A 24,422-nucleotide genomic window follows, 5' to 3' on the forward strand; every position below is an offset into this window, starting at 1 on the left:
GGGGCGGGGGCAGTGGGCTAGGGACAAAACAGCTGTCAGGATGCCCTGGGGAGCATAGGCACTGACTTTTATTTTTGCCAGGGAGGGGTGGGGGGGTTGTTCTAAAATGATGGACATGTGAAAAGTTTTACATATTTCAGTTGCCAGCCCTCTTCCCAAGGGGGTCCAGGGCCCTTGGGCCTCCATGTACTCAGCACCTCTACTACGGAGCACAGTGCCTTTGTCACTGGAGCCAGGGCTATGGACTAAGGCTATGGCTGGGGCCAAGGGCAAGGTGCCAGTTGAACTTGGGGATGCTGCACAGGCTCTGTCTGCCCCACATTGACTCATGGCTCTGGCCCCATACCAGCACCATATAGCCATATCCTGGCCATGCCAGCACTATAGCCATATCCTGGCCATGCACCCCCAGGCAAGGCTGGCCTGGGGCAGGCCAGTTGCATTGCAGCTCCCACAGGAAAAGCCCAGCCTGGCCCTACCGCACCCTTTCCTGACTGCGGAAGGGATGTGAGGCTGGGGCTGCATGGCCTGGATGTGGCTGCAGGTGCCAGGACAGGGCCAGACCTGGGAGTCAGACAGAGCTCGCAAAGTGCCCCCGGCCAGGCTGGTGGCCTGCCTCCACCCCCGGCACCAGCCTGTAGCCCCTGTGAAAAAGGCACTATGCTTCCCAGTGTGTCCTGGCTCCAGCCTGCAGCCCTGGCTTTGGTGACAAAGGCACTACACTCCTGACACCTGCTCCAGCCCAACCCGCTACCACATAGTGCCCCGGTACATGTGTGTGTGTGTGTGTGTGTGTATGTGCACATGCATGCGTGTGTGTATGTTCTAGATTTCCCCTTCTCCCCTCCTGGATTTTCCTAAAAGAATTATGGTCACCCTAAATAGGCAGCTGAGTAGTTGTTAGGTGTTTAAAGATGGAGCAGGATTTGGTCCTGTGTCTCTAAAGGTGGAAGTAGATGGACCATGTATGTTGATCAGGATGAGGCAGTAGATGTGTGCTCCAGTAATTCTAACCAGCAACAATTTTCTCTCTATCTTCCTAATCTCACAGTAAGACCATCTTTGGCTCCTCCATGCTTGCAGGGATTTCTGTACTTAAAATGGCAGTTGGCTGGGTGAGAGGAAACTGAATTAGGGTGCAGTTAGACAGAAAGGGGAATAATGCTGTTTAACATCAGGCAGCCTAAATAATGGAAGTGTAATGTGCCACATAAGCTATAGACTTGGATATGTGGTCTGAGATGCTTACTGAATTGTGAGATGTAATCTTATCTGCATGTGCAGGGAATGTTTTTTGCTATTATATTACATTCCTTATTTATCAAATTAAAAATGTTTCCCTGTTTGATATCATACATAATATCAATTTTACAACAGGTATGTACTGGCATGATGTGGGTGGCCTTTAAGCACATATGGATTTCCACAGAAATCAAATGTCAGCCTGAGGAAATGCTTATCTTAGGTTGTTCACTTGTTCAGGGGCTGGAAATTACATGGAATCCTTATCTGATATTTTCCAAGCAGGCAGCTTTTACTGTATTCCCAGGACAGCAAGATAAAGCCGACTTAGAAGAGAACTGCCAAATGTGATTGTTCAGCCCCTCAGGCACACAAGCATGTTCTACTTCCCACCTCTTTGTTCTAGGGTGGCCCCGCCTCACCTTCCTCTCCCATTAAGTCCTCAGCCTTTCTGTCTTTGGCACAAGAAGCCTGAGCTACTCTCAGTGCAATCCCACATTAGATTGGAAGGGGGGGCTATGGCTCCTTTTGTCATCTTTTTCTTGTGTATGTAACAGGGGGAACAGGAGCAGGACTGATGTCTTACCTAGGAGAGAGCCTCCACACACTCAGACCCATCCCATAATTATATAGTGTCCAGTGTACCAAAGGGTATTTGAATATGTTGCTCAGTATAATAAATAAATAAATAGATAAACAAATACACAAACAAATAAATATTGAGCAGCAGAACATATTGCTTAGTATGCTGAGCTGCAGAATATGTTGCTCCTTTTTTTCTGGGATAAAGCTATTTCTTCTCAATCTCCTTGAGGAAAATAGAAGCTTAATCAAAGAAAAAGTTTAGAAAGGAACTAGATGCCTTGATTAAATAAATTATACTTAGTTACATCTAAAATTAGGTCCAGCGTATGTGGGATCATTCATATAATTAAAGCTAACCCAGTAAACCTCTGATTCTTTTGCAGAAAGGTTGGTAAAAATCCTTACTCAAGTTTTTGTTTAGACAATGCTCAAAAGCTTCAATTTAAACTTAAAGGAAGGGAAACACCTTATTCAAAACAAGGTTGTCTCAGCTAGTATAAAGTCAAAACCAAGGTAAAAGATGCAGAATTCCGAGAAACGGTTCCTCTTCCTTCTTGACACCCATGTGACATCACCTCAGCTCCAGGTCAAATGCATCTAGCCAAGATGAAAGTGCGGTGCTTCACATTACACTATTTCTGTACTACTTCCAGTAGCAGTTACAAGATTGTTAGCCAAGATTGTTACAGACTTCCCCAAACCTGCAAACATATATAGACAGTGAGTGAAGAAATGGCACAATTCATGCAGTAAGAGTGTAACTTTGTACAACTACCAAACAAGGTAAGTTTACCATCAAGTCAAAATTTCTCATAACAGTGGTTGAGCAACTTAATGCGCTACCAGTGGTTGAATATTTAATCTCAAGTTAGTGCCTTACTAAATGCCTAAAGTTAATGCAGATATACATGCAAACCAATGCTATTCAAGCCTGAATTAGTTTGCATCCAAATATGCTACTATGAAATCCGTAGGAAAACTCCAGTTGAGTTCTAGGGAGAACGACCTAGCCCCATGTAGGTAACTGTATAAGTAAACAGGAATTTAAGGTACATAGTTAAGGTACTTTTATATTTCTCCCAATCTGGAAGCGTTGATGATATAAAGCAGATCAGCCTTCAGGCTACAATATTTTGTGCTGGATGCCAATGGTCCTTAAAGGATATTTTAGTAGGTAGAATAGCCAGGATGTAGGAACAAACCAGATGTCAGCTTGACCCCTGGACACTCCATGCACTACGGTTGAGAGAAGAAATGGTGTAAGGGTAGCTATAGCCACCTATGTCACCCAAGAATTCCCTCACACATGGGGAAAAGGATCCAGAATCTGGCTTCTGTTCAACTTAGGAATGATAAAGTTGGAATACAAACATAACCAGATGTAAAATGTACAAAAAGAAGGACTTCCATCAGCTGCCTTTAGTGACTCTTAGAATTCATTTGGCCTATTATCTTTAGAAAAACTAAAGCTGTACTGAAAAGCTATTTCCCCCACCACTACAGTGGTAAGTGGTTTGGGAGTAAGCTACCTGAGAGAGACAGAGCCTGGTTTGGTACTTTTGTTGTAGAGATCAAAAGAAAACCTTGAGCTAAAATATTTTTCAGTTAAATGTCAAGCATTTCAGTTAAATGTTGTCAGCATTCTCTATGAGGCCTCTGCTCTCTGAATCTCATTGGTCTTGTGGAGTATGCTAACCTGCACATATCATAAATCCCACCTTTTTTATTTTGAGCAGTTGGCTTCAGGGTTAGGGATTTTCTGAGGAGTTGGAAATTGGACCTATCTGGTTCCATGAGGAGGGTGGGGCAGTTTGGTCACTTCATAATTTGCTCTTGCTACTTAATGCATGGTTTCCAAATAATATAAAACATGCCCAAAACAATTTGGAACGTAGAGACATGAAACAAAGCACCCAGAACAATCTGAAATATAAATATATTTGCATAGTTTTGTAGTTATTCACCCATATCCTAGTTGCAAAGTAAGATTAGGTTGGTTTGGGTTGTCTACATTCCTGGTATAACTACACTAAAGTCAGTGGAATTGTATTACATTATACTCTGCTTAAATTAGTTTTACATATGATATTTTAAAACAATATCATGTAATCAAAATAATGTAAAATTCTAAGTCATCATATATAGCTCGTTTGATCCTGTTTATATTAGAAAATATGGATCTGATTTTGCAGAGTGATGGGCACTTTCAAATCCTGTTGAATCAATGGAACTTGATGGCACTCTGTACTGTACAAGATGACCTTAGCATCATGTAAAATTGGGTCCTATGTGAAGAAAGTTTTCATTTATTATTACACTATAGTATAGGTTTGCAGAAGGTATCATTCTGAAATAGGAAAGAAAAATGTCTAGCACGTGGAAGATTTGAAATTCAGGATAAAAACGATCCACTGTGATTATTTTATGATGGTGATAATATCAAAATCAGTGACAGCAATGGTTGTGTGGTGTGAGGAAGGAAATGATTTACCTTCAAGTTAAATTTCTACAGGTTGTCATTTTTCCATGCTAGAATTAAAAAAGACTGTTTTGAATTTGAATATCTAAACTTTTTTTTAGTTATTCTGTCTCAGTAATTATCTAGAATAAATATAAACAACATTGTTCATCTGAGAATACACTATTATGGAGCCAAGACAAAGAGGTCTTTAAGGATTTTAGTAATAAAATATAACACCAAAATGCAGCCAAATAGTATGACTGAAGTGGTATGTGTTGTTATTAAAACCAGATACACAATACCACATGTAGTGTGAAAAATTATTGCTTCTGTCTCATATGATTTCACATATCTTCTTCATTCTAAAAACAGAATCTAACCCTCCTGCATGGTTTCTTCTTTCTAGTACCCAGAGTTGATGGTTGCTTCTTACAATAATAATGAAGATGCTCCACATGAGCCTGATGGGGTGGCCTTGGTCTGGAACATGAAGTTTAAGAAGACCACACCAGAATATGTTTTCCACTGCCAGGTAAGATACAGTAAGCCATCCATTTCACATGAGACAAGGCAGAGTTTACTATGCAGTGGATCTTCCCACTGTTTAGATGAAGAGACTAAGGTTAAAAATAGGCAATTTTGGAAAAAGTACAGGCGGAGACTAATGTTTTTAGAAGGCATCAATCCTCCTAAAACAATAAGGCATCCCTGTCGGGGACTGTGTGTCATTCTCTGTCTATTTAAAACAATTCCCTCAGAGAATTAGCTTATAAAGACCTTGCACTTATGAAGTAACTGTGGCATGCCACTTCCTCATCCAGGCAGCAACATATGCTTTCCCACCCACATTCACTTCCTCACAACCCCTGTATTCCAAGCTGTCTACTCTTGTTTCAGTGTTGTCCAATGTGATTTTTCAGCTTTGAAATTATTAACTACACAGTGCATTTCTGAATGTTTGCCTTGATAGCTTGGTAAAAAATGATCCAAACAATCTGAGGAGATTTCTCTATCAATTTGACTATCCTGCAGGCTACCAAGCTACCATTTAACTTCACTCAGTTCTACTGTATGAACAAGTTATGCTAGGAGTCTATCAATAACACAAAAATAATTGGGTGCTTCATTTCCTTTTGTCTATTTATATTTCTTGCCCCATTGTTTTTCTCTCTGGCATGACAGTCTGAAATCATCAGAATTTTCAGTTCATATGCTTTATTTCCATCACTTTGCTCAGATAGCAGAATGTGGCTCAGGCCAGTACTTCAGTGCCCTTATTAATACCTTTCTATTGTAATTAAATGCAGAATAGTAGCATGCAATAATCATGTGGAAAAGTTTCAGTTGGAAAAAACTTTCCCATCAGAGATTGTAGAACTGAATGCAGATTATTCTGTGGTAAAACTTGCTTCTTTTGGAAGGATATGTATTACCTGGCTAGCTGTGCAAGCTGAGTGTCATTTTACATTTAAGGACCAAACATCTTTTTGAACTAAATTTTTTGTTTGGACTTGGGTACATTATCAGATGTAACATAGTGGGAGGGAGTTCAAACTGGAGTTACTGCATCAACCTGATTAAGTAACCTTTAATTCTGGGCATGTTTTTCTAATTTGCTATTCCAAAAAACAACTTCACAAGAACCCTGGGTCTGCACAGTAAATATCCTGCACATATTTTTACCTTTGGAATAAAAACATTTTATTTTTTCAGGGTTTCATATGTGATATTCTTTTATACTTCTTCAGTATCTTATGCCCAGATCATTTGAAAGTGTTAATTTATGTGCTAAACAAAATATTAAAGAGAAGAAAATCCCCATTACAAAATCAAAAGGAATATTTCTTAGCTTAGAATGGTTTTGTAAGTTAATGGCCAAATCCTGGCTAGACTCTGTGTACATTTCAGTACACTCAGCAACAAAGAGAGCAGTATACTCTGTTAGGTAAAGTAAAGCAAGGAGCAAACGGATTCACAAATGTATGAGTGCTGATAGATTCTTCCCTCCATGGCAAATACACATCAAGGACAAGGGTATCCTCAACTTTTGACTGATTGAATTTGCCTAATTCTCCTACTAGAGAGTGAGGTAGAGTTCTCATTTCCTGCTACTCTCTAAGTCAGGGTGGACCTTTTACAGCCTGTGATCTTTGGCTTGCTCATGTTGCACAGTGTCCTCCTGCTACTCCTTGGGTTAAACCCTCTACCAGTCTGAATCATGTACCTGTGAGAAATATGTTGTTTTATTAAAATATACACAGATATTTTGAAATCTCTGGGAGTATCTACACATGCAATTAATGTGCCCCGACATGGATCTGGACATGTGCCTGTCAGAAGCGAATTTGCCAATGTGCTGATATTTGAACTATGGTTGTTGTGAAGTTGATGCATGGAATTTTTCCTGTGTCCCTAACTGGCTGGACATAGCCTTTGAGATTAAATATGGCAGTGAAAAACATTTTATTGGTCTGTTGAAGACAGGGTATGTTTTAGCTGAGCTAACTGATTCAAATGGAAAATAAGAAGGCATTTTATCTTAGCTCAGAGTCTGGAAGTCAGTTCTTGTAGATCGTCATGTTATTCTATCAGTTAGTGGAAACCAACTGTATTATTATTTAGCCTCATATCATATATATTACAGTTTTGAAAGGGAAACATCCCCTGACTCAGTCCTGATTCAGCCATTTCACTAGCTGTTATACCAGCCATGCCTCTAGACCCAGTTAAAATTGTGATTTGTTTTCCTCCACACCCAGCTGACATTGTGATTCCTCAGCAAATAAAGATACACACACACAACTTTTCATTGCAGCTACATTGTCCAAGTATGATACACACTCTGCCTTAATCAACTTCCCCAAGAACACATTCATACTCTTTTTCAGAGTATTTTAGCATAGTTATGTTCTTGACAAACATCTCTTGGCCTTGAGTAACCAATGCCATTTACACTGGCTAGAAACCTGAGCATGAGATGTCCTCATGCAATAATCAAGAAATTACTTCTTACCTTCCAAATAACTTTCTTGACAATACCTTGCATCAGACATTACTTCATTTTGACTTTGAAAATTCAGCCTATGCCAGACAATTATGTACTGGTAGAAATGGGACTGTATCTGCTTGATTTATCCACTCACAATGGCTCTGAGATAGGCCAGAATTGCATCTTTACTCTGCTCACCCATTAGCTGCATGTGCCAGAGTACCACATTAATTGACAAAATTAAGCTTTTTTTTCCTGCTTGGAAAAGAGAAAAGAGCTAATAGTACCTGAGTACAATCTATTGCATTTCCTGCGCCACATTATGTGAAGTTTCTACATTTGTTATGACACCCATAAATCTTCTGCCGCCTTTTTTACTAATATGTAAATACTGGAAGAGCTGGGTCTGTGGGACCTTAACTTCTTTTGTTCCTTGACCTTCAGAAACTTTTTGTTCTTTAAACTTTAAATTATGTGGTGCTTTTATGTGATGTGCCTACAAAACAAAACTACATTGACAAAGATTTTTTTAAAGTAGGAGGTGTAGGAAGGGAAAATGGATTTTTTTTAAATTACCCTATCTTCCCATTCAAATGACATCTGTCAGACTTTGAAAATCAGAGTTTATATTGCTCATTAGTGTCAGTTCTGGTATGCATGAACCCATCCGATCATCTAGAATATCAGACCTTCTGCCTTTTGGCTGGCAGCTTCATAATGAGATTCAAACAGGGAGAAGCTGGTTATTTCAGACATGAATGTGTTTAAGCTCCAGACCTGGGAATTCTTGCAAACTGCTTCTGAGAAAATCATAAAATCCTAGAAAATTAGGGTTAGAAGGGACCTGAGGAGGCCATCTAGCCCAACCCTTACTCAAAGCAGGACAGTCCCCAATTATATCCTCCTAGCCCAGGCTTTGTTTAGCCAGATCTTAAAAACCTTCTCTTAAAAAATATAAAAATGCTGATGAAGACATTTCAAACTAAGCTTTAGAAAATACCTGCTAAGATGCTCTACCGCATCTTAGGCAAAAGAGAGGATAGGTGTACACCTCATAAACTAAATCAGAGGTGTATAAGCTTTGATAAACAGCAGCTGGCTTCATCAGATGCTGTGAAGGAACTGTGCTGATGAAGTAAGCCACTGCTTATAAAAGCATATGCATCTCTGATTTAGTCTATAAGGTACAAATGTATCATGTCTTCTGCCTGACTCCAGACACATGGGGGTACTATACATTCAATTTATGGTGCCATACAAATGTGCCACAAAGAAGTTCCACATATTTTGTGAAGTACCTTTCTGGCTGGTTTGCCACTTTATGGCACCATAAAACATCTGTACATGTAGCTCCGTTAATACTTAGGGTACCATTAACACATTAATTACACCATACTTGGAATGTGTGTCAGGGGCCTCAAACAACTAACTACCTCTCTCATACTGCATATTAGTCATTTGGATGGACTTCATTTGAACAGAACCTTCAAAGATTTCATCTCTTGAGTATATTCTGTGAATAGTTGAAATACCCAGTCAAGAGCTTTAATCTTAATTCTTTCTCTTTTCTAATATATATTAAAGGCTGTATCTACATGTGCAAATGCTCTTGGGTGGGTAAAACCAGCCCAGGTAGGTGTCTATATGTGCAGGGAAGTGGGAGCAGATTTGCTCCTCATGGCAGAAGTCTGTTTCTGCCCCTGCCAGACTTGTACTGGCCCCCTGCAGCAGCCAGGGGAAGCTCTAAGCTCCCCCTGGGTGCTAGCCCAGGGCCTGGCAGGGAGCATAAGGCCAGGAGACAGCTGTCTCCCAGTGGAGGCTGGGAGATTGCTCTCTTCCTATGGAAGCTGCCTGCTGAGGCGGTGGGCTCTGCCACTGGACTCCAGGTGAGGATAGTGTCCCCATGCCACCACAGCAGGGAACTCCCAGCCCCTGCTCCCAGCCCTCTGCTGCCCGGCTGACCAAGGGCAAATTTCCTCTTAGTTGGCCATGTACATGTGCTGTACTGCACATTAATTTCTCCCAAATAAATCTGTTACTTGTATTTACAGGTAGTCAATTCTCAAGATTTGAGCAAATTACTGCACAGTAGGCATCTGCATGTGTAGACAGTGATGCTCTAATCTCGAATAAAGCATCTCATGTAGATGGGCCTAAAGAGTACTTTCAGTAAGATCATTCACAAAAGGGTTTAGATCATTTTAGTACCTATTATTTTTGTCATCTTTTGTAAAAACTTTGGAATAGCCTTATCTGGTTGGACCAATGGTCTTTTGTCCAGTATTCTTTCAGAAAGTGGCCAGTATCAGATGCCTCAATGAATGTTCAGTAATTGCTATAATGGCTAATTATGGAATAATCTGTTAGTGAGGAAGGTTTTTTTTCTTAACATAAGCAGCTAGTAATTGACTTATGTGCAGAAACATGGGTGCTGATATTCCCTATAAATAATTATCTTAGCTATTGTAGCTGTTGATGAGATTCTTATTATTAATATCCATATCTAATCCTTTAAATTGTACTAAGCTCTCTGGCTCATTAATAGAGTGTGGGTAACAATACTTTTCAGAGCTTAATTATATGTCATGGCAAAAATGCTTGATGATTTTTAAATATGTTTCCTTTTAATTCCATTGAATATTCCCTTGGTGTATAGTAAAAGAAAGAATGAATTGCAGGTCCCAGCTAACCTTCTCTAATTCCATTTATTAGTTTACATATGTCTATCATGTTTTTACATTTCTGTGTTGTTTGGTAGCTTGATCAACAAGTCAGAGAGTCTAGAAGCTATAACACAGTTTACTGAAAGTAACAATAGCAGATGACCTTCTACTGGAGAGAACTCCTGCAGTCTGGCCCAACTTGCACACACATTGTAAAAGACCTGCCCTCCTCCAAGCACCTTCCAGAACAGACAAATGGAACAATTTGTGGAGCTCTAACAACTGCTTGCACACTTGTAAACTAAGTGATCCTCACAAAGAAGTCTTTCTTTGCCACTGATAATCCTTTTACCCATGTCTGGATCTTTCTATTTCTGCTATACGTAGTGACATGCTGCCAGATTTTTAACAAGAAAGCCCTGCAAATTTTTTCCTCCTTAGTTCATAAATGCCAAGACCATAAGAGTGTGCACGGTAGCAAAAATGGAGAGGCTGGGAAAAGTGAGGAATCGGGCATTTGGTTCATTTGTTTTTCTCTGTAAGCAAAAATGTTCTCTCAGAAACATAATCCAAGAGGAAGGCAACTTCCCTTGCCAAAGAAACATATGTTAGATGCTTTTCACTGTGCGTGGTTTTGGGTAATGAAAAATATACTAAATATATATTGATAATACAGCATAAAGTTCAGATTGTATCATTTCAAATGAGGACAAGGCCTTTTAGGAAAGATGTGGGGGTACCAACCCTCCGAAGCATCCTAGTCCCTTGATGTAATGTGATATATTCCAAAAGCAAAAAAGTGTGGGCTTTAGAAGTATGCTGTGAGGCCCATGGTTGAGTCATCCCTTATAAGGATGGTTTGGCAGTATCCAGAGAAGGAGGGAATTCCCGCAAAGACAGGAAAATGACATCAACTCTTTTTAATTTGGTGGTAGAATTTTAACAAGGGAATCCCATTTTAGACAGAGGTGACTAGAACAGAAGAGCACATCCTGTGTTTGTAGAAGGTTGTACTCGATGACTTTTGAGGTTCTCCTAACGCTATGACTGTAAACATAGTGGGCCTGAACATCAGGTGGTTCAACAAATTTGCAGTGGATATGTTAGTAAAGTTGTTGTAGCTGTAATGGTCCAGGAAATGTCTGAGAGGCAAGGCTTTTTGTGATTACAGTTTTTCTAATAAAAGATGTCTGGAGAGCTGCAGGACAAGCGTTTGGACATCAGGTTACCCGAGGAAGGTAACCTGAGGTAGGGCACCAGATGCCCCAAATCTTGTCTGACAGTTCTCTCGCCATACAGTTGGTGCAGTGAAAGGTATCACAAAAAGCCTTGCCTATAGGTATATTACAGATTTACACTGCCAGAACATCTGACCTGTAAGTCAACTGAGGGCATACTACACTATCAGTTTAGAGGACAGCATGATAAGATTTTGAGTTTCATTTTCTATGACCTTCTTAGTAAAGCCTAACATTACACTTTTCCATTATACACTCTTACTGAGAAAGTGACAGCTTCCTGTTTATGTATTAGTTGAGTAGTAGGGTTGTACATTGTTCATGTGTGATGGATCATCCATGTACCTCGATGTTGTTTCTGTCTCCTGAAGATTGATGTAAGCTCTAAAAAGAATCAAGCCTCAATAAGTAAACACTCTGCTTCCTCCAAATAAAGGGAGAAAATACATTAGGAAGATATAATCAAGAGGCCTAGGAAACTATAGGACAATTTAAATTGTTTTTGTCTTCTGTGATTCAAGAAGGGTCCCAATTTTCAAATGGATTAGTAATTTATTGGTGGCTGGGAAGAAAAGAAAACAGAGGCTAGATGTATTTGCTGTTTGGCAAAAGGTTAACAAGCCAAACTGAAACTTGTTTTCTAGTTTGATGAACTCTTAATACATTACTTTTTGTGCTATTCAGGCAGTTCTAATATCTATCCCCTATGGATGCTAAAAAGAAAAAGACTCATATACTTTACTGACTGAAATTTGGTTTATTTCAGATGATATTCTGATCTATTCATTTCCTATTTTTCTGCAATGATTCTTCTAAATGTTTGGGAAGAGTAGTGTAATGTACAGCTTTGACACTTACAAGTAACTCCATTCAGCATATTTTTCAGGGAAGAGAGCATATGTGCAGTAGCTTTTATTTCAGGAAGCGGTAATCATTTAAAAGTTCTTTCGCAGAGTCAGATAGACTTTTAGCATAATCACAAAAAGACTTTTGCAGTATATCATTTTTAGTAGCAACATCTATTTCTGTCCTTTTCCTAAAGTGCCATGCAGTCATACTTACTTGGTAGGTTTCATGTCATTACTAAACTGTCAATTTTTTGTGGGATATAGGCCTTGTGTTTTCTATTTTAATTTCAATAAAAGCTGTCCATGCTTGGAAAATATTGGTGGATTGGGTATAGAAATCAGCCACTCAACCACACCACAAAATGTTTCATTCCCCCCTAGTTTTTCTGTAGTGGCTTCTATACACTACTATTAAATTATGTGTTTGACCACTCTTCATTGCTTATCCTAATGTGGTCTTTTCCTTTTCAACTGAATGGATGGAATCAGAAATGTGTATCTTAGAATTAGATGCAATGAGGTAAGTGAAAGGTTATATTTAGGGGCTGGTATTGGCAAGAGTTACTTTTTTTCCCCGGATTTGGTTCTTTTGTTGTTGTCTGCTTTTTTTAAGTCAACATAAATTGCCTTAGATGTTTCTTGGTCCAGTGGCCCACTTTTCAAAGGAGCTGAACATGCAGACCCCCAGGATCTTCTTGTTTGTGTGCATGTATATCAGGTTTGAGGATACTGATTGAGCCAATACTCTCTTTTTTCTCCTACACATAACCCTACATCTTTGCCAAAACCCAGGCCAGAACTCAAAATATACAGAGCTGCCAAGAGAGTATCGTACAGTCCTGTGAAAGAGTAATCAGCATTTGGAGTACTTGTGAAAAAAATTTTGAGCCAACTCGCATTCAACAATGTTGGTGTTTCCCCGCATAGATTTCCCCCTTTTGCTGCTGTGAAATAAGCTTTAGGGCAAAGCACACCTCAGCATATACACATCATGCCTAGCATATATATACCATTCCTTCTTCCTCCTCCATTTTTTCCTCAGTCTCTGCAGTGTGGCCTCAAAAGTATGAGTAGCAGCGCCACAGCTTCTCTCACAACTCTTGAGAATTCCTTCACAAAAAGCAGTCAGAAGATCCTCATGGCCAACAGGATTTCCAGTCCCACAGTCAATAATTGACCATCTTAGCTTCTAATGAGATAGAGAGCTGTAGCATGGTTTTTCAGCACTGATAAAAATCAGGCCCCAGCCACAGAAATATAAACAAATGCAAAGTATACATTAAAGACTAAATCCAAATTGTTCTCATAGACCACTAAATAGGACTCAGGCATAGTTTAGCATCCACATTATTCCAGCAGCTACAAAACTAGCAAGGCATCTGCATTCATTATTTGTTTCAATTTAGGCTCCAAAGGTGCTTTGGGATTAAGCTACTGCACATGCTCAGATCAGGCAATTCAGACACCAGGATTCCCAATTCTGTTCTAACCTCTACTGCAATCCATGTTGATATTAGAGGCACCTAACCTATGCCTAAGACTCCACTTCTTTATAGCAGGGAGAGAGCACAGTTATTGCCATTGTGCCACCATAAACATTTGTATAATGGCACAAAACCCAAGTGAACAGATGTCCGTCCCCCTTATCATACCCCAAAGACCCATAACTGGTGGTGTGAGAATTTCTAGTAATAGTTTGTGCCTTTTGTGCCTAGTAATAGTTTGTGCAATGGTCATCTGTTCATTTATGAGTCCCCAGCCATACCAGGCAGGCACTCACAGGGCTTTAGGGGCCCAATTCTGTGGGAAAACAACCCATTGGGCCTGACCCCAACCCATAGGATTTCCCACGCTGTGTGTATTTGCAGATGTGTGCCGCAGGAATTCCCCTGTACCTGGGGCTGTTGTACTGCAAAATCAGACCCCTGAAGCCCTGGGAGGAGCAGAAGCCCAATCCTGTGGGACCATGGATCCATGTGACATCTGTCTATTGGACACATCGTGGCCCAGCTGATCCCATCACAAAGACATCTGTAGTCTGAGAGACTACATTCTTGCAGTTCAGTATCAATTATAGGTGGTAGTGGTGCTGGTCTTTTGTTCGGTAGTGTAATGACTACAGTTCTTATCCAGGTAGCAGGAAATCTGAATTCTAGACCTTCTTAAGCCTGGGCAGACCCAAACCCATGTCTTCCACATTTCCAGGAGAATGAACTAACCAGCAAACTCTGGGTTAGGTTAGTTTTGCCAGGGTGCAGCCAAAATTACAAAATTCAGGGCCCCAGACAGAAAGCAAGCAAAAGGGAATGTGACTGTAACTCAGTGAAGAGAGACTTCCCTTTGAGAGGGAAGTCCTAATATTTGGTCCCTGTTCCACAGTTATTTCTGATTTTTAACCAATGACTGTCTAATGTAAAGTGCCCAAATAGTCCTGGGCCCATGGACCAATTTCAGAGCTTCTCTCTGATTGAAAGCATAACTGCATTGCTGCTTAGTTGGTTAACTCACATTGATATCTATTTAAAGAACTTCACAAATATGAAATAATTATTCCAGCTCAGTTTTCTCTAAGGCAACTGCAGCTGACCCAGCAAAGACCTGCTTTTCTGAGCACAGACTAAGATGTCACAAAAGAGACAACTACCATTTAATTTACTGTAGACTTCATGAAAAGTATCTTTAGAGTTGAGCTCTGGGATGTTTTGGTTACTCCTAGGAGGAAAAATGGATAAACATTTACTCAATTGGACATTTAAGGCTCAGACTTAACAGTTACAGAGTTTTTCTGGAATAGCCATTTGCTAGAATGACCTCTGTGAAACTCCTTTATTTTTCTGCCTGTTTAGCAGAAACATTAATTGCTTTTGTTTGTGCTATTGTTATGCATTAATTTGCATACTGAAGCAATAAAATTTGCAGGTTAAGTGCATATATTTCCACAAGATTTCTGAAACTCAGGTTTACATAGGTTCCCTCAACTATGGCTCTTGATCCAAGAACACAAAAGTATGATAAAATAAAATTTCATAACTAGGGGGAAAGGGAAATCTCTCTCAAGCAATCTATGATATCAGCCATATCTTTTCCTTTTGGTATACCTTTATGATCCCCAGCTCTCCAAAGGCTTTTTTCTTTTATTATAATTTTTCTCTATTATTATCATTCAAGGAACCCTGAAGAGCCCCCTAAAAAGAACCCTGAAAGCAGTGTGTAAATTATAACAATGCAAGTAGAATACAATATCTCTTTCGTCCATTTAATGAGTGGTAGTACAAGTAATGAGTACGCTGTCAATATTTGTAATTAACATTTTGCTTTAAAAAATAAATTCTGCTTAGCAACACAATGTTCCTTTGTTTTACCTATGCTTGGCATATATCTCCTTACTCATTTGAACATATATTAATTACTAACCATAGAATTAAGGAATGACAAGTTGTTGTTTTTCTTGGATTGAAAATTGTAGAAATTTACTCCTCTAAGCATGTTTGGAGGGAGTAGAGTCTGATAATTTTAAATGGCAAACTGGCACTTTTAGTGATGCTGGTGTTCACTTTTTATGTATAATAATAATAATTTGTAGTGCATCTTTGGTGGAGCTGAAGTGATCTTTCTTTTAGACCTTATTTGAAGACTACATTAGCCACTCCTGCTTAGTGTGAAATGCATCTTAACACTTATCTTAACAGTGTTTCTAATCCTGTTTCTTTGATAAGTTGGACTGAAACTGTTTTGAATTACTGGCATCTAATAAAATGTAATCTGTATAAAAGCTAACCCTTGAATCTGCAAAGTTAGTGTGTTTTTCAAGCGTTAGCTAGGTAAGGAAAAGGCTCCCAGTCAAAACCTATATTTTATAAAAGAGAACTATACTGATATTGATGGTTTGCCAAAACCCCAAGTGGTGACAAAATCTACAAAGTGTCCTGAAAGAGATGCCTTTGCAAACCATTCCTTCACAGATGGCTTAGATTTTTTATGCTTATAAACATATGACAGCGCTAGTTTGGTTTAGAATTTGGAGCAAACTGTGTTGATAAAAAATGCAAATTTGTCATCCTATATCTAAATATAAGAAACATTATCCAATTCTGAGATTGCTTCTGAGGCTGTTCTCTAGTTCAAGAGTTGCTGGATGCATTTTAATACTTTAAGACAATTAATTATTTCATACATTTAAATAATAAAAAGAAGGAAGAAATAAAATTGAACAGCTTTGTTTTATGAATAAGTTGTTACATTTTTAAAGTTGTTCTTGTACATCCATAATTTCCACTGAAATAGGAAATTTGCTGGGCACAGCAGGCAGGATCAGACATGAAATCAATAAGAGAACCTTTTACAGAATTGTTTTGCCATAAAAGATAGAAAACATCATGTAATTTCCCTGTCATGCTGCAAATGATAGTTAAACAGACATATACATTACTTTTTTGTTTGGGTATTGTAACTATTTTCTCTGCAAGCCAAGTTCAGCAGAGAGTACATTTGGTCCAAATTTGAGTAAATTATTTTACCTTTTTTTTTGTCTCTGGGGGGAACCTGTGTGAACACTGCAGCCTCATATTGTATTATCTGGCACAAGATGTTGAACAGTTACTCTTTTTAAGTGCTCCAAAGTCACCCTAAAGCTAAGGGATCCATCACTAAGAGTCTGACTCCAACTGTCCCCTACGTTAGGTCTAAAATCAGTAGTTTTCCACCCTCTGCCCCACAGCTGGATGCCTGGCAAACTCCCTGAAAAGAACTTTTGTACAAGAAACACATTAATTTAATGATTATTAATACCCCATGTATCCTGTATCCCACAAAGTGAATATAAAAGTACACACTTTCTGGCTGAGATACTGAAATTGTCAGTGGAAGATTTTTCACCAGAAAACCTTTAGAAAATTAGCAACAAGGGAAGGGGGAAGTTACTCTGCCTAATTAGGCCTTCAGGTAATAGGTATTGTAAAAGCATTACTAGGTACACTGATAAGATTATTTATTGTGATTTTAATTATGAGGATGATAAGCTTTAATAATAAATCACTTTTTAAAAGCAGCCACACTAGGGCATCCACAGGGTTGTTCAATAACTTCAAGTTACATTACTTAAACACAATATAAACAATATTATAAAAACAATGAAAAATACCATGGATCTGCTTAACAAAAAAAAAGTATGCTTGAGAAGATTCTGAACAGCCTTGGAAAAAAAGTTAAAATAATCTATTGTAGTGGCAAGTGCCAAAGAAGTATTATATATGGAAGAATTGGAATGGTTTTTGGAAAAAATGCTTCTATTAGAATTATCAAATTATTTGAATGCTCTATGAAATAAAATGGGTGGATTATAATTTAGCATTAGTTTATTTTGATTGCTCTTAGAAATAATTTGTCCAGAATTTTAATGGCCTAGAATATATCCTTTCCACACTTTTGTATTGTCCTTGGACACACATTAAATCAGTAACCATTTTTATGAAAGGCATAATTAACATTTATCTCATGTATGTGTTAGTAAATAAATAGCTGCAGCATTGTTTGCCAATGGAGTTAGCAACATGCAAAAGATGTTTGGCATGTTCTTTGCCATTAGTAGTCTCAGCTGAATTCAGCATTAGTTGAAGGAAACTGTGTGTTGGGGTATTGGTCCATTGTAGTGTTACTTATGGTACAAAAAGGGTCCCAACATATCTCACCTTTTCTATTTTCCCCCCCAACATTGTTAGGCAAGGAAATTACTTGGAGTGAGATGCGGCATCAGTGACACATGAAATCGTACCCTATTCTACACGAAAGTATTTCTTTCAGGAAAACTGGATGGGTTTCAAATATTGGTCTTATAATGGGCTTCTTTATTTATAAGCTTCTTTGTTAACAACAGCTGCTCCATAATACTCCATAATATAGAGATAGTGTAAACATCTTGGAACAGTGACAGTGACTTGATTTAACAGACATGAACATTGTACTATAAATCCACGTTTCCTCTGTTCTTCAAATGAAGAATTGCTTGTGGTTATGTATTCTGAGTTTCCAGCATGCATCTGTTTATCTGTACTTATCTTTCTATCAATATACCTAAGTACAATGTTCAATTAATTTCTAATTATTTATAATTGCCCAGTGACACTACTACTAGATGATGCGTTAGTGGAAGTGATGGGTTTGGGCAACTATAATAGTCTGAAAATCTTTACTAGAAGCTGTAATTAAATCAAAAGATAAGAAAAGAGTATCATAATTATTTTGACAGTGAACTGATAGAAGTTTGCCCAGACTAAGGAGTGCAAAATATCAATTGCTTAAAAGCAAGTGAAAGAAGGTGTGTAATTGTCCCTTCACTCCCCTTAAGGTGCCTGCTAAAATCACTTGATGGCTTTATTTGGGAAAACTTAATTGATCAGATCCCCAAGTTTGACCAAGTGCCACTTAGCAAAGAACCTAAGGGTCTTAGAGAGATTAGGTTGACTGTTTGACTCCATTATCCTTTTCTCCCCTTCCCCTTCATCTTAAGGTTTCCAAAAGCCAGTTTGACTGAACCCTCTGGCACTGCAGTAACCTCCCAGAGACCATTAAGAGAACCAGAAACCATTCCAATGTAACAGCCTCCTGCCACTCTCCCTACCTTTGTATCAGCTCAGCCAGCCAAAGAGGCATCTCTGTACCACCACTCTGATTCAGAAAAGCATGCCTGGATGGCTTTTTTCAGGACAGCTATTATTTACTCAACTTTAAATAGGTTCCTAAATTCCATTGACTTAAACTGGGACTTAAGCAGCCGCTTGAAATTAAGCATGGGGTAGAACATTTTTCTAAACAGGGATGGATTTAAAAGGCATGATTAAGTTCTATCCTTAAGAACTTACTGAAAAAACATACTGAAAATAAATGCTTGCTGCCTAGAGGGAGCCAGCAGTCCTCACAGTGCTGCAGCTCGACTACACAACCCGAAGGGGAGAGGTGGGGGGCCAGCATGAGGGGGAGCCCAAGATGGCTACTGCCCCTGCCCCTTGCTGCTGATTGGCTGAGGGCTACCTGTCAGGTGGCCCTGACCCTCTCCATCGATTGGCAGGGGGAGGCTGATGATGGACAGATCTCATAGCCAATCAACGGCAACGGGCAGGACTATATGATGGATAGCCCTTGTAGCCAATCAGCAGTGACAGGTGGGACCAACAGAGCCCCTTGCCCAATCAGAGGCATGGTTGGCCCCACCAAGATAAGCCTGTGAAAATGGTGGCCAGACTTGCAATCTTGTGATATCAGCCAGCTGCCTCCTCAAGTTGAGTGGACCCCTAGTTTTAGTCCGTTCACTCTCCTTTTCAGCATCCATTCTCTGCCAGTGTGTGACACAGGACACTGGACAAAATGAACTTGTGGTCTGACCCAGTGAGTGGCAGTTCTTATGTTCTAATGTTCTGTGGCAGCAAGGGGTCATCCCACGTTGCCTAAAGTCAACGAAACTGAACTACTTATATTTTTATACAAATTTGCCTTGTTCTGATTCCTGTATAGTCAATCTCTTGCTTGTAATAATAGGTAATATGTGCATTATATGTAAGCACCACTTCAAGAATTCACCAGTGAAGGGCACTGTTCAAAAGTTGTCCAAAAAATAAATACAGTACCTCTTTTTAGAACATTTTTGACAGCATTTGAAAAGTGCACCATAAAAATAATGAAGAAGAATTACCAAGGCATCTCTTCTATCTGAGAATGCTCAGCAGCCTTTTTCTTAAATTAAAATGTATTCACTGAATAAATCAAGGGTTTCACATAGGGATATTTTACAAGTTCTAGCTGAAGTAGCATTTCTGAATGTGGGATTGATTTAAAGATATTTTGCTATAGTACTTGTCAGTTGTCTTAATCAAACAGGCCCTGAAATTCTACAAAGACCTTGTCTCCAGGCAGTTCTGGTGAGGAGGAGAAAACAAAGCATTTTCATATTTCTTTAGGGTCTGTAGAGAATGAAGAGTAAAGTATTTCAAATGGAGCTGTAAAGTCAAACTTAAGATCTTTTGTTTCAGCTCAGTCATGGTCCCTTTGTGAATTATTGTAGACAATTCGTTCTAATTTATCACACTGATTTTTGTAACTTGGATGAAGCCCAAATATAATTGAGCTAACATACAGATTGAATTACAACTTACATAAAAGGAGGGTGGTCCCATCAGGGCAAAATGGAGATCATTAGCAGGCCAAGGAGCTTCCTCTGTAGCTACCTGTGTTTATACATAACCCTTTAAGATTATAAGCCCAGTTGAATGGAATAATTCTTGACAAAAACAATTACCAAGGATTGTAGCGTTTTATTCTCCACTGTTGAAAGGAAAACTGTACACATCCTCCTTGGCAAATAGTCTGGAAGTTCAAAGGCTCAGACTTGCAGGTCACTAAGATTTAACTAGGGACTATATTTGGAATCGGGGATTTTTTCATTGTCAAGTCTCTGGATGCTAACAACTATTTATGTTTTTTAAAAAATGTTTATACCATGTTGATATGGTGCTCAATTTTCAAAGGTTTCTCTCCTAGTGTTTAACACGGAGGAGAGAAACGCTTAATGGGATTTAGTAAAGTATCTTTCAGTCGGGGTATGCGAAGCAGGCCCTATTCAATTTGGATTCAGATTCGGCCCGAATCAGGGACAGTGATTCGATTAGTTGATTCAGATCACTGTCCCTGATTTGATTCGGCCAAATCCAAATCTGAATGCCAATTCGGATGCCGGTTCTGGAAGCCGATTTGGAGAATCAGTGATTCAGACATAGACACAGCTTTAGATATTTTTTCTAGCTACCTTAAGGTACCAGCACAGCTTGTGAATGCTGCAGTGCTGGGGTAGATAGAGTGTCCCACAGGACTGCAGGTCATGCTCGGTGGTGAACCTGGAAGTGGACCAGAAGTAGTTCCGGTCCACTTCCAGGTCTGCCAGGCAGTGTGCGGGGCAAGGGCCTCCTCATGCCCTCTCGGCTTGGCAATTGGCCATGGAGGGACCCTGGGTGCCCCCCAGACCAGAAGGCAACAGTTGCCGAGCCTGGGGCTTTGGGGGGGCCCCCTGTGCTCCCCAGTGGACCTGGAAGTGGACCGGAAGTGCTTCTGGTCCACTTCTGGGTCTGCTATCAAGCATGCTGGGGGAGCCCCTCATGCTTCTGTGGGACACTCCATGTGCCCCAGCATTGCAGCACTCACGAGCCACCTGCTACCTAGAGGTATATAGAAAAAACTTTTAAAGCTGTGTCTATGTCTGAATTGCCAGATCTTTCCAAATCGATTTGGAGGGTTCCAATTCAATTCAGAGAGATTCAAGGGTCCTCTGATTCAATTCTGATTTGGAGATTCAGCCACCGAATTGAGCCAAATCTCCACTGAATCGAATTAGGGACCAAAGCTTCATACAGCCCTACCTTTCAGCACCTAAATTATTTTGCAACTCTGGACCCTGCTGCCTGAGAATCATTGGCTCTCAGTGTTTTTTGAACTCGAGGCATCCCTCACTGGATTCTTAGCACCCATTATTGGACTCAAGGCTCTCCAAATCTGAATGCTTTAACTAATTGAGTGGCACCCGATTTCAAAAACTACTGGTAATTTATAGATTACAGTGCTTACTTCTTTACAGAGGGGCCTGACAATGGAGATGGGGGATCATACGGACAAGGACAAGCCTGAGTCTGTGTTTATGTGCTTAGTTTATCTGCTTATCTCCTAACACCTCACTTATCTCTACAGACCTTCAGAAGGTCTGGTGGCACCCTGATTGAGAATCACTGTACTAAGGAATGTACAACGAAAATCAGGGAAGGGGGTGTGTTACTGTTTTATAAGCCTTACCAGGAGCCTATAGGCCAAGTTAAAGAGCCTGATTGTCAGTTGGAGACCAGGGCCAGGCCAGTTGTTGGCATGCTGCTTGGAGCCCTGGGACTATCCAGGGCTGATTCTGACAATCAGCTAGTTGTTGGGCATCTGTCCCTTTCCGCCTCAGTCAAAGGCACCAACTCTGTGGGTGCTCTGGGGCTCAAGCAGCCATCAAAAAATATTAGCGGGTGCTTAGCACCCACTGGGCTGCTTGCAGACATTAAAAAATGTGCTTTACCAGAAGCAGCAGTATGTTACTTCAGCTGGGCTCTGCAGTGTCTATAAAGATTGGGCACTTCAGTGGGGCTTTTTGGCACTTTTAGCTAAACCAAGTCAATCAGCTTTTAGATAAAAGTGTCAGAAAAGCTCCACTAAAGCACCTGATCTTTACAGACATTGGGCAAGCCAGGTTAAAGTAATGCAGTGCCTCTCCTGGGCATGCATGGAGCTTGGTGAGGGAACCTGCTGAGTATAAATAAAGTGCCATGGGAGGGTGTAGTTTTACCAGCCTGTCTGTGGACTTACCAAATATTCAATTTATGGTGCCACACAAACCAGTCATTAAAATGACCAGTATATGTAAAACATTGTTATGGCTGGTTTCCCGTTTTATGGCACCTTAAATTGGATGCATACAATAGCATCTTGCTACTTCTGGCATCTTTAACACAATAATTATGGCATAAATGTAACGTGTGCCAGGGACCAAATTAAGTGATAACTCCCCTATTTAAGAAACAGTCACAAGGAGATTAAAGGCTCTTACACGTTTGCTGAGTTCTCAGATTATTATCAAACAAAACACTTGGTCAAATGCTTAATAGTTGAGTGCTTAGCATTTAGGGGCTTGAATAGTCACATTGGCTCCTAGCACTATCTCCATTAAGCAAGGCACAAAACAACTGGGTTGTTCATGAGATATACATAAAGAAGAAGTTCTCTTTAGTATTTTTAATGCTTTCAACTTCTCCAGCTCTTGTGCTCATACCAAGAGACTGAATATTTACAACCACACATATTTATTAGATTGTCCAGTTGAATACCATTAAGGGTAGGGACAGAAGTTACACATAAACTGATTTAAGTGATCAAATCTGGTTCAAACCCATAACAGAACAGAAGCTCTGTGCACAAAAATCAGTTTCAAAATGGCGGAAACTGGTGTAAGATAAACCTGGTTGAATGTAGTATCAGACTTAACTGATTTGGGTCAAACTGGTTTATGAAACTTCTGTCCCAAACCCCTTCCTGGTTCAAGTTAAATCAAAGTCCCCCAGCATCCCAGCATGCTTTCCAGCCCTGAGCTGAGCTGTCTGCTTCAGAGAGCAGGGCTGGCCCTGCTGCTCTGCTCCCTAGCTGGAGCAGCAAGAGCTGGCTGACAAAGGTAGCGGGGCAAGCCTGGCTGAGGATGCAACCCAGTCTGCAGGGTGCAGATAAAAGTGCAGCTCCCGGTTATAACTGAGAACAGTTTGCAGGAAGTGCAGAAGTTCACTGTTGGTTCCAAGGGAAAGAGGAACCTAGCTGTTGGCTGCCAGCCTGCAGCCAGTTTTCCCTAGCAATGGCCCCTCCTCTTTACCAGCCTGTGCCTTTTTCAGAATGGGAAGGGGAAAAGGGAGCAGAGGGAGCTTGTTCTAGCAGTTCCCCAGCCAGCTTCTGAGGGTAGGGTGGGTGAATTTGAGCCCCTCCCCCCCACCTTGGGAGAAGGCTCCAATACACTTGCCCCACCTTCCAGCAGGGGCTGAAAAATCCCCAAACTGAACTCTCTCTGCTTCCTTTTCCCCTCCCATTCTGAAAATAGCTCAAGGCTGGAAGGTAGTGCAGGCAAAAGTTGTAGAAGATGCTGTGTTTTGAAACATCTTCATCTGACCCCTCAAAGAATCATAGAAGTAGGGTCAGAAGGGACCGTGTAGATCTTCAAGTCTGAACCCCTGCCTGGGCAGGAGAAAAACTGGGCTCAAATGACTCTAGCCAGGTAGGCATCAAGCCTCTTCTTGGTTCAGGTCCCGCAGTCTCTCATTGTAGGGTCTGCCCTGTTGTCCCTGGATCATGCGGGTGGCCCTCCTCTGGACCCTCTCAATGTTGTCCACATCTCTTCTGAAGTGCGGCGCACAGAACTGGACACAGTACTCGAGCTGTGGCCTGACCAGTGTCGTGTAGAGGGGGAGGATCCTTGGACCTGCTCGAGATGCACCTGTGGATGCACAACAAGGTGCGGTTAGCCCTGCCGACCATGATCTCGCATTGTCGGCCCGTGTTCATCTTGGAGTCAGTAATGACTCCAAGACCCCTTTCTGCCTCCATGCTCTCAGGAAGGGAGTTTCCCATCTTACAAGTGTGCTGCTGGTTACTACTGCCCAAGTGCAGCACCCTGCACTTGTCAGTATTGTAACACATCCTGTCTTTGCTAGTCCACCCCTGTAACCTATCCAGGTCTTGCTGCAGTCTTTCCCTCCCTACTAGCATGCTCACCTCACCCCAAATTTTGGTATCATCAGCAAATTTAAACAGTTTGCTTTTCACCCCATCGTCCAAATCGCTGATAAA

At 40.4% G+C, this 24,422-nt stretch overlaps 1 protein-coding gene across 4 annotated transcripts in view; it reads left to right on the top strand.

Annotated features, from left to right (window-relative positions):
• Positions 1 to 24,422, top strand: part of DYNC1I1 (dynein cytoplasmic 1 intermediate chain 1) — a 286,334-nt gene that overhangs the window by 171,312 nt on the left and 90,600 nt on the right. For all 4 annotated transcript variants that reach the window (XM_019533589.1, XM_019533608.1, XM_019533617.1 and 1 more), the window contains one exon: positions 4,695 to 4,820. In XM_019533589.1, the coding sequence (XP_019389134.1) occupies positions 4,695 to 4,820 (126 nt within the window). The remainder of the gene's footprint in view (positions 1 to 4,694; positions 4,821 to 24,422) is intronic.

Source organism: Crocodylus porosus, unplaced genomic scaffold (genome assembly GCF_001723895.1).
Source record: "Crocodylus porosus isolate Cpor-Errol unplaced genomic scaffold, CroPor_comp1, whole genome shotgun sequence".
Classification (NCBI taxonomy): Eukaryota; Metazoa; Chordata; order Crocodylia; family Crocodylidae; genus Crocodylus; species Crocodylus porosus.